Here is a 10,823-nt window from a genome sequence, read left to right as displayed (position 1 = left end):
CTGCTTTCAGGAGCGTAGGAAATGCTGCATTCAAACTGAACACAACAAAAATGTAATAGGATGTGTTTTGATTAAAATCCTGTGTATTTTACAGTTTTTCTCAGTCGCTTTAGTACAATTCTCAGATCAGAATGAAATTCCCAAAACTATTTGTTCAATCTTCACATCATGTTGTCACTTGTGCACATCATATAAGAAGTTTCTCACTTCTTTGAACAAGTAGCAATTGCTTTGCTACATCCATGCAAATGATTATGTACAATTCTCTGCTCTTTACTACATTATCGATTGTTTATGTCATGTTGATCAAAATGTATTATATAGTTCACTGTGCAATAGTCTTACTCCTCAAAATACAGAGTCATTAGTTCATCGTATAAGTCATTAACTGCAAAATGGTTGACCAAGTTGTCATAATGTGACAAACATATTTCGCTGCATTGCAAGAGAGGATATTCGCTGTGATGTGGATGAGAATTTGTGGCCTAACATACAGGAACGACAAGAGGTGTAGGAAAACCACACCAATTCCTACTGCACTGCCTGTACTGTTGTACAGAATATTGTCCAATATTTTTTTTCCCATTGTGTTACTGTTTGCAGTGGGCTTTTTCTATGTTGGTATGATATGGTCTGTCAACAAATTACAATATGAACAATAAAACTGTAAATGTGAATCTTGTCCAGTCTCTTGCAATCAAACAAAAAAGGTGTAACTTACATTTTACAATAATTGTCATCAAAACTTTATCCATAGTTTACATCAGAACCTCCCTCTAAAGTACACAGTTATATTGACAACATGACTAAGTAATTTGACTGTCTTGTTCGTAGACAATGACACAAGGACTTGACATTCTGATGGCACTGACATGTTCAATGACATAAAGACTTAGTTTTGAGAGATGAACTAAAGATTTTGAGCAAGTTACAGGATTTTGCAAGAAATCCATGGTGTTTTGCTGTTTGTACAAATTGTTTTGAGAAATGCACACACGTATTTGCAAACTTCAATTCTGATCTGAGAATTGTACTAAAGCGACTGAGAAAAACTGTAACTAACTTGTTTTTATTTTTGTTTAAAAATCTTTCAGAGACATTATTTTAATTGTATTTTATTTATAGTCGTTTTAAATCGTTTATATGGACTTGCGAACTCATTTCTGCTACTCTTTATGATATAATTTCAAAATAAAACATTTTATAATGATTCTTCCTGTCATCATTTTCTCCAAATTAAAGCACCCCCTTTTTGGGAAACTACAGCAGAAATTATCAGGGAAACAGGTAGGAAGGTGCTAGGTGTGTCATCTGGAAAGAGGAAAGATGGTAAAGAGACTTGGTGGTGGAATGAGGAAGTACAGGAATGCGTCCAGAGGAAGAGGTTGGCTAAAAGGAAGTGGGATGTAGAAAGGACTGAGGAAGGTAGACAGGAGTACAAGGAAGCGCAGCGTAGAGTGAAGAGAGAGGTGGCAAAGGCCAAACAGAAAGCTTACGATGAGCTTTATGACAGGTTAGACACAAAGGAAGGAGAGAAGGACTTGTACAGGCTAGCCAGACAGAGAGACAGAGATGGGAAGGACGTGCAACAGATAAGGGTGATTAAGGACAGAGATGGAAAGGTGCTAACAACCCAAGAGAGTGTACAGAAAAGATGGAAGGAGTATTTTGAGGAGCTGATGAACGAGGAAAATGACAGGGAAAGAAGGGAGGAAGATGTGGTTGTTGTGGAGCAGGAAGTAGCAGAGATTGGAAAGGATGAGGTTAGGAAGGCGCTGAAAAGGATGAAGAGCGGAAAGGCCGTTGGTCCTGATGACGTACCTGTGGAGGTATGGAAGTGCCTAGGAGAGACAGCAGTGGAATTTCTAACAAGGTTGTTCAATAGGATTTTAGAGAGTGAGAAGATGCCTGAGGAATGGAGGAGAAGCGTTCTGGTCCCGATCTTTAAAAACAAGGGTGACATGCAGAACTGCAGCAACTATAGAGGAATAAAGTTGATGAGCCACACAATGAAGCTGTGGGAAAGAGTAGTGGAAGCCAGGCTTAGGAAGAAGGTGGAGATCTGTGAGCAGCAGTATGGTTTCATGCCCCGTAAGAGCACCACTGATGCCATTTTTGCTTTGAGAATGTTGATGGAAAAGTACAGAGATGGTCAGAAGGAGCTGCATTGTGTGTTCGTAGATTTAGAGAAGGCGTATGACAGGGTGCCGAAGGAGGAGCTGTGGTACTGTATGAGGTCGTCTGGAGTGGCAGAGAAGTATGTCAGAGTAGTTCAGGACATGTATGAGAGAAGTATGACGGTGGTGAGATGTGCTGTAGGTCAGACAGAGGAGTTCAAGGTGGAGGTGGGACTACACCAAGGATCAGCTTTGAGTCCCTTTTTGTTTGCTATGCTGATGGACAGGCTGACAGACGAGGTAAGACAGGAATCTCCCTGGACAATGATGTTTGCGGATGACATTGTAATTTGCAGTGAGAGTAGAGAGCAGGTGGAGGAACAGCTAGAGAGGTGGAGGTTTGCTCTGGAAAGAAGAGGCATGAAGGTCAGTCGTAGTAAGACAGAATACATGTGTCTGAACGAGAGGGATCAAGGTAGAAGCGTTAGGTTACAGGGGGCTGAGGTGAAGAAGGTGCAGGAGTTTAAGTACTTGGGGTCAACAGTTCAGTGTGATGGGGAGTGTGGAAAAGAGGTGAAGAGGCGAGTGCAGGCAGGTTGGAGCGGTTGGAGGAAAGTGTCAGGAGTGTTGTGTGACAGAAGAGTGCCAGCAAGACTCAAAGGAAAGGTGTACAAGACAGTGGTGAGACCAGCTCTGCTCTATGGGTTAGAGACGGTAGCAGTGAGACAGAGACAAGAGGCTGAGATGGAGGTAGCAGAGATGAAGATGTTGAGGTTCTCCTTAGGAATGACCAGGTTAGACAGGATAAGGAACGAGTACATCAGAGGGACGGCTCATGTTGCCTGTGTTAGCGACAAAGTCAGAGAAGCCAGACTGAGATGGTTTGGACATGTTCAGAGGAGGGATAGTGGATATATTGGTAGAAGGATGTTGGAGATGGAGCTGCCTGGCCGGAGGGCAAGAGGACGGCCAAAGAGGAGATATATGGATGTCTTAACAGAGGACATGAAGTTGGCTAACGTTAGGGTAGAAGATGTTCATGATAGAGTGAGGTGGAAAAGGATGATTCGCTGTGGCGACCCCTGATGGGAAAAGCCGAAAGAGAAAGAAGAAGAAAGCACCCCCTTTTTGTAACTGACTTCTACTTCACAAGGCGAAAATCCACGTTTGAACATAATATTGAAACTATTTGCTGCATTATTACTAACACTTGTTCAAATATATTATTTTCTTATCTTTTTGACAGCAATGAACACTTTAAAATAGATTTTAAAACTAGGTCATATCGAATAGTTTTTTTTCCAATAGTATATCAGACACAAAATCACCTAAATGAATAGATTAAATTTTACATTACCTGAACATTTTCTTTCCTTTTGACAAATCTAAAGAAATTTATTTAATTTTCCTTTTTTCTTTAATTTTTTAACCTAAATTTAACATAGGTGACAAAGGGCAAACATTTTCAAAATAAAAAAAAACCTCAAATAATATTTGTTTTTTTATGTGTTGAGTGAGTCGTTTGCAAAAATAGCCTACTTTGTCCTTTGTATTAGAAAATTGAACGAACAAAAAAATTCTTGTTTGTTAAAAACTACCATGATGTTTGTCTAAAGTGCGTAAATCATTTCAGGCAGGGCGTTTTTGTTTTTTTAGCCCTCTCAGCATTAGGATTTTCTGATTTTTCTGGTTCAGTGACACTTTGCCCACTTTTAATCTCCTGAGCCGCCTGGAGCATCTGGCATCTGGAAATGACAATTTAGAAATAATGGAAAGCATCAGAGCATCTGCTTTAATTGGCTTGAGATTTTTGTGTAGCTAATGGAAAGAAAAAAGAGGGAAAGTTCTGGGAAATATTTACAGAGATTCGAACCATTCCACGCGCAGACACCCTCTCTGTCAAACACACAGACACGCTGTCTCCAAAGCGATGCTCACACCCGCATGAATTATTATGGAAACCTCTCAAAGAACATTGATGGTTGGAGCCGAGTGATCACAAAACTCACGCTGGGTTTTAAACATTAAGTGGCTTTGCATTCTCTCTGCAGCCAACCCAGTCTCATCCCAAAACGTGCAGTGACACAGGGAAAAAAATGGGCTTTAAATTGTGGAATGGCTTCGTTTCCTGAAGCGGAAAGATTGCAGGTGAAGAAGGGCGGGGAGGGGGGGGGGGGGGGGGGGCTGCTCCAAAATCACTGGCATCTTTATTAGGCACACCTGTCTAACTGCTTGTTAACACAAATTTCTAATCAGCCAATTACATGGCAACGAGTCAATGAATTTATGCATGTAGACATGGTTAAGATGATCTGCTGCGGTTCAAACCGAGCATCAAAATGGGGATGAAAGGTGATTGAAGTGACTTTGAACACGGCATGTTTGTTGATGCCAGATAGGCTGGTCTGAGTATTTCAGAAACTGCTGATTATCCTTTTCAATTAATTTATTTTTATTAAGTATTTTTTCTTAACTTTTTTATTAACTGTAACTATGCCCTGTACTTCAGCTGTGTATTCTTGACACTGTATTTTATTAGATGTGGTGGGTCTGTGTACTCCTTTTTACTGATTGGACCATGAGTCTGGAATAAATTCTATCTATCTATCTATCTATCTATCTATCTATCTATCTATCTATCTATCTATCTATCTATCTATCTATCTATCTATCTATCTATCTATCTATCTATCTATCTATCTATCTATCTATCTATCTATCTATCTATCTATCTATCTATCTATCTATCTATCTATCTATCTATCTATCTATCTATCTATCTATCTATCTATCTATCTATCTACTGGGATTTTCACCACATCCATCTCTAGGATTTACAAAGAATGGTCTGAAAAAGAGAAAATATCCAGTGAGCGACAGATGCCAGAGGTCAGAGGTCAGAGGAGAATGACCAGACTGGTTCCAGCTGACAGAAAGGCAACAGTAACTAAAATAATCACTGGTTAAAACTGAGGAACCGAGGTCTGTAGCAGAGCATCTCTGAACACACAACCTTGAGGCAGATGGGCTACAGCAACAGAAGATCACACCGGGTGTCACTTCTGTCAGCTAAGAAACTGAGGCTACAATTCACTCAGGCTCACCAAAACTGGACAATAGAAGATTGGAAAAATGCTGTCTGGTCTCCATTTCTGCTGCCACATTTGGATGGTAGGGTCAGAATTTGGCATCAACAACATAAAAGCATGGACCAATCCTGCCTTGTATTAACGGTTCAGGCTGGTGGTGTTATGTGTGGGGGATTTTTTTTTGGCACACTTACAGTTTTTCTCAGTCGCTTTAGTACAATTCTCAGATCAGAATTGAAGTTTGCAAATATGTGTGTGCATTTCTCAAAACAATTCGTGCAAATAGCAAAACACCATGGATTTCTTGCAAAAGCCTGTAACTTGCTCAAAATCTTTAGTTCATCTCTCAAAACTAAGTCTTCATGTCATTGAACATGTCAGTGCCCTCAGAATGTCAAGTCCTTGTGTCATTGTCTACGAACAAGACAGTCAAATTACTTAGTCATGTTGTCAATATAACTGTGTACTTTAGAGGGAGGTTCGGATGTAAACTATGGCTAAAGTTTTGATGACAATTATTGTAAAATGTAAGTTACACCTTTGTTTGATTGCAAGAGACTAGATAAGATTCACATTTACAGTTTTATTGTTCATATTGTAATTTGTTGACAGACCATGTCATTCCAACATAGAAAAAGCCCACTGTAAACAGTAACACAAAGGGAAAAAAAGATAGGACAATATTCTGTCCAACAGGCAGTAGGAATTGGTGTGGTCTTCGTACACCTCTTGTCGTTCCTGTATGTTAGGCCACAAATTCTCATCCACATCACAGCGAATATCCTCTCTTGCGATGCAGCGTGGAAAGAATCTTTTAGAGTGTCTGTTACGGCACAGCCCTCTGCTTTGCTCTCATCCTGTTGCTTTTCACTTTAGTTAATTTCCTGATGATGTTCACCTGGGACTGCAGCTTCCTCAGCTGTGACTGGCCGCCTGCTTGTCATGTGGTGCTCCTCTACCAGGAAGCCGGAGCCTATTAAAGCACACCTGGGAGCTGATCCTGGAAGAGTCTGGTGAACTGTCTCTGGCTGACGCTCACTACGATCCTGACTCTCTTTTGGCTGCATGCTTCTGACTAGGCTGTTTTCCTCAGGTACGTGGTGGGAGGTTGTGATCAGGCATGTTTGGGGCCCCATACATTTTCACACGCAGGCTGAACTTTGTTAGACACACCAGGTAAGGGGTTGGTGCCATTTCTTGTAATGTTTTGTATGTTTTATTTAGACTAGTTAGGTAGTCTTTTGTTGTCCTTTTGATTTATAGGTTTAGTTGCAGAGTTAGGTCTGGTTTTGTTATATTGAGTTTATTTATTTGGCACGACCCAAACGTCACTTCCTCCCCCACAGGTAATGGTTTGCAGCAGCCTGAATCTTTAAATATTATAAACTATATTATATACATCATCCTTGACTACTTGTCTTATTTCATGGTTGTGTTGTTGCACCCTCTCCAGGGACGTAACAAGTGGGGGCTCGTCTGGGATCACGCAACCATGGAGTAGGCAAGTGGTTTATTTTGTTGTTATAGTTTGCATATTCTTGTAGAATCAATTATAAGCTTTACTCTGCAGGCGTTCCTTGATAGTCGGAGGATCGAAGTCCTTGAGTCTTGTCGTAAGGCTGACTTATTGTGTGTTGCCGCCCATTTTGATATACCTGTGTCTAGACATGCCATTAAAAGAGAGCTCAGGGCTGAGCTTATAGAGCATTTAGTGGAGTTAAAGGTCCTTGTTGCCGGTGTCCCGTCTGTCTCTAAAGATGAATCTGCCAGTGTGGCTGTAGCGAGCAATGACGTGGGTGATGTCACGCCTCCTGGAAAGGTCGGGGGGGGGGCTGAGGTCCCTCCTGCGACTTTACTACGCTTTGATCCTTTGTCCCCCGAATTAGGGAGTTCTAGCAGGGATGCTAGGCTTAAGCTTCGGCTCACACGGCTACGTCTGGAAGCAGAGGAGAGGGATAGGGACAGAGAGCGACGGGCAGAGTATGAGCTCCGCCTGCAGGTTCGCAGGATGGAGATTGAGGCGGACAAGGAAGTCCGGCTGAAGCAGCTGGAGGTTGAGGCTTTGCAACACTCTGCAGCACAGTCTTCGATGGCAGACACTGCTACTGCTTTAGCGGTTTCTGACGGGATAAGAGGGTTTGATGTAAGCAGAAACATAGCGATGGTGCCTACGTTTCGTGAGTCTGAGGTGGATTCCTACTTTAAAGCTTTTGAACGCGTTGCAATAGCTCTTGACTGGCCAGAGGACATGTGGTCTATATTGCTCCAATGTAAGCTAGTGGGAAAAGCTCAGGAGGTTGTATCCTCTCTTTCTGTTGACAGCTTACAATACACAGTCCTGAAAGAGTCTATATTGCGTGCCTATGAACTTGTACCAGAAGCATACAGGCAGAAATTCAGGAATCACAAGAAACCTAGTGGTCACACATTTGTTGAGTTTGCAAGAGAAAAAAGTGTTCTCTTTCACAAGTGGTGTTTGGCCAGTGAAGTTAAAAACAATTTTGAGTCTCTCCGTCAGCTTATTCTTCTTGAGGACTTTAAGGGTTCATTACCAGAGAGAGTTGTTGTGTTCCTTAATGAACAAAAAGTTACATCATTGTCAAAGGCAGCAGTGATGGCTGACGAGTTTGTTTTAACCCATAAGACTCTGTTCTGGTCTCATTCCGAAGGGTTAGCGGGACCCCGCCCTCTGAGAGTGGAGCCTAGATCGTTTCCTCAGGATAAGCCCAGAGAACTATCAACTTCCCCTCGTCGTAGTCGTGAATGTTTCTACTGCCATAAAAGGGGCCATGTTGTTGTAGATTGTCCTGGTCTGAAACGCAAATTGTCATCCACATCACCTCAACCTAAAGGCATGGGTCTGCTCAAAAGTTTGCCAGGTATGGACAAGCCTCAAACTTTAGACCCATGTTTCAAACCTTTTGTGTCTCAGGGTTTCATTTCAGAAACAGGCCATCCAGACAACCAACAGCCGGTGACTATGCTGAGAGACACGGGCGGCTCACAATCTGTCATACGGGAAGGAATATTGCCATTAACTGAGGGCTCTTCATGTAAGTCCAATGCAATAGTCCAAGGGATTGGCATGAAATATCTGTCAGCTCCTTTGCATCTTCTTCACGTGCGTTCTTCTCTTGTTGAAGGCTTCTTTAAAGTAGCAGTTCTCCCTGCTCTGCCCATTCCAGGTGTGGATTTCATTCTCGGAAACGACATAGCGGGTGGAAAGGTTGTACCAGCTCCTGAGGTGACAGAAAACCCTGTTGTGGACTTAGGTGTTGAGAATCCACAGCCAGGTTTTGAAGGTTTCCCTCATTGTGTTGTCACCAGGGCTCAAACACAGAAGTACGGTCTTGATTTGTCTGATTCCTTTCTCGCTGGAGAATGTGTTTCGGTGAAGGGCAGATCTAGCAGATTGCCTAAGGTTTCACCTAAGTCTTTAACATCGTGTCCTACAACAGTTGAATTACCAGCTACATGAGAAGAATTCATCGCAGCACAGAAGGAAGACACATCCATTAAGAAATGTCATGCGCTTGTTTCTCTTACAGAGGCTGAGAAAATGAAAACTGCGTATTTTTACAACGATGGCTTACTAATGCGCCGATGGACAAGCGGAAACCCTGGTGATGACTGGGCAGTGACTAATCAGGTGGTTGTGCCTACAGTCTTTCGTCCTCAGGTGTTGATGCTGGCTCATGATCACCCATGGTCAGGACACCTTGGGGTTACAAAAACCTATGATCGTGTCCTTAAATATTTTTTTTTGGCCTGGACTCAAGTCTGATGTCAGTCATTACTGTCGCACTTGTCACACATGTCAGTTAGCAGGAAAACCAAACCAAGTAGTTCCGCCTGCCCCCCTCGTTCCTATTCCTGTGCATGAGGAACCATTCGAGAGGGTCATTGTTGATTGTGTGGGACCACTGCCGAAAGCAAAAACCGGAAACCAGTTTATACTTACCATCATGTGTGCATCTACAAGGTTCCCTGAAGCAGTCCCTTTGAGGAGAATAACAGCTACTGTTAGCCAAGCACTAGAGCACTAGAACGATTTCATCAAACACTGAAGTCAATGGTCCGCAAGCATTGCCTGGCTTCTCGTATGAGTTGGGATGAGTCCCTTCCCTTTTTGATGTTTGCTGCCCGTGGAGCAGTACAGGAGTCTCTGGGATTCAGCCCTGCTGAATTAGTGTTTGGACATCAGGTCAGAGGACCACTACAGATTCTACAGGAGGGATTAGTGGATCTTGAGAAGCCTGTTCGACATCTCCCTGAGTATGTTGTAGAGTTACGAGAGCGACTAAAAAAAGCATGTTCCCTCGCTCGTGACACTCTAGCCTCCTCTCAGGAAAAGATGAAAGGACACTTCGACAGAAAAACAGTGGTTCGCTCTTTTCAGCCCAGTGATCAAGTCCTACTTCTCTTACCTATACTCGGTTCTGCGTTGTCTACCAGGTTTACTGGTCCATACATAGTTGAGAAAAAACTCAGTGAGACAAACTATGTGCTTAAGACGCCTGACCGTCGACAGAAGACCCGAGTATGTCATGTAAACATGATGAAAAGGTATTGTTCAAGGGAAGGTGAAACCCTGGGGTCCACACCTAGTTCTTCAGTTTCACCTGTTGTTCCAATAGCTACGGCCATTACGGAATCTAGTTTGGCTGGGTTGGGGCTATGTGAAAAAACATCAGGGGTGGCTAGGCTTAACAACTCAGAAATACTGTCCAACCTCCCCCTGTATTTATCACATCTTTCTGACTGTCATAGGAATGACATCCAAGAGCTCATTTCTTGCTTCCCGGAACTTTTTGGTGACATCCCTACGAGGACTACTGTTGTGTCTCATGACATTACTTTGACCAAGCCCGATCCAGTCAAGCAGCATGCTTATCGGGTCAATCCAGTAAAGCGAGGGATATTGAAGCAGGAGGCGAATTATCTCCTTGAACATGGCTTTGCAGTCCCAAGCCATAGTACCTGGAGCTATCCCTGCTTACTGGATACTAAATCGGATGGCAGTCCAAGGTTCTGCACTGATTTTAGGAAAGTAAATGCCGTGACAGTGCCAGACGCATATCCATTACCTTTAATGGATGACTGTATTGATGAAACTTATAAACTATATTATATACATCATCCTTGACTACTTGTCTTATTTCATGGTTGTGTTGTTGCGCCCTCCCCAGGGACGTAACAGTGTCTTATCCAGCCTCTGCAGGCGTCTGCTGTGACGTGTCATCACACGCTGCATCCATGGCAGCCAGGAGGGTCATTTGTGTATGTGGCTGGCGATCGTAAACTTTCCATCTCCATGCTGAGAAAAATTCCTCAATAGGGTTAAGGAATGGAGAGTAGGGTGAAATGTACTCCATCCGCATCCTGTTGTGGGCTGCAAACCATTGCCTGATTATGTTGGAGTGATGAAAACTCACATTGTCCCAAACTATCACACACGTTGGCAGGTGATCTCCACTCTGACCCCTCTCTTCTTCAGGGATGAGATCTCTGTAGAGAGCTTCTAGAAAGGTTATAAGATGTTCTGTGTTGTATGGACCTATTATGGGAATATGAGTAAGCACACCATTGTCACAGATGGCAGCACCCATGGTAATGT

General features: G+C 42.8%; 1 protein-coding gene across 1 annotated transcript; it reads left to right on the top strand.

The window, feature by feature from the left end:
* The first annotated feature begins 5,905 nt into the window (after positions 1–5,905).
* On the top strand, positions 5,906–8,979 carry LOC111946310. Its single transcript, XM_023956865.1, has 2 exons — positions 5,906–8,259; positions 8,392–8,979. Exons 1-2 carry the CDS (start codon positions 7,215–7,217, stop codon positions 8,682–8,684), a joined length of 1,338 nt encoding a protein of 445 aa, XP_023812633.1. The 5' UTR covers positions 5,906–7,214; the 3' UTR covers positions 8,685–8,979.
* The last annotated feature ends 1,844 nt before the right edge of the window (positions 8,980–10,823 follow it).

Source organism: Oryzias latipes, chromosome 7, assembly GCF_002234675.1.
Source record: "Oryzias latipes chromosome 7, ASM223467v1".
NCBI lineage: Eukaryota > Metazoa > Chordata > Actinopteri > Beloniformes > Adrianichthyidae > Oryzias > Oryzias latipes.
Note: the sequence above shows the minus strand (reverse complement) of the source record. Positions and strands in the feature narration are given on the sequence as shown.

What these genes read in the sequence shown, in the direction of transcription:
- LOC111946310 (XM_023956865.1), top strand. Translation starts at nt 7,215, where the DNA reads ATGGAGATTGAGGCGGACAAGGAAGTCCGGCTGAAGCAGCTGGAGGTT. An exon ending in ATTAACTGAGGGCTCTTCAT is followed by an intron (nt 8,260 to 8,391) that starts GTAAGTCCAATG and finishes TGCCCATTCCAG; the next exon opens with GTGTGGATTTCATTCTCGGA.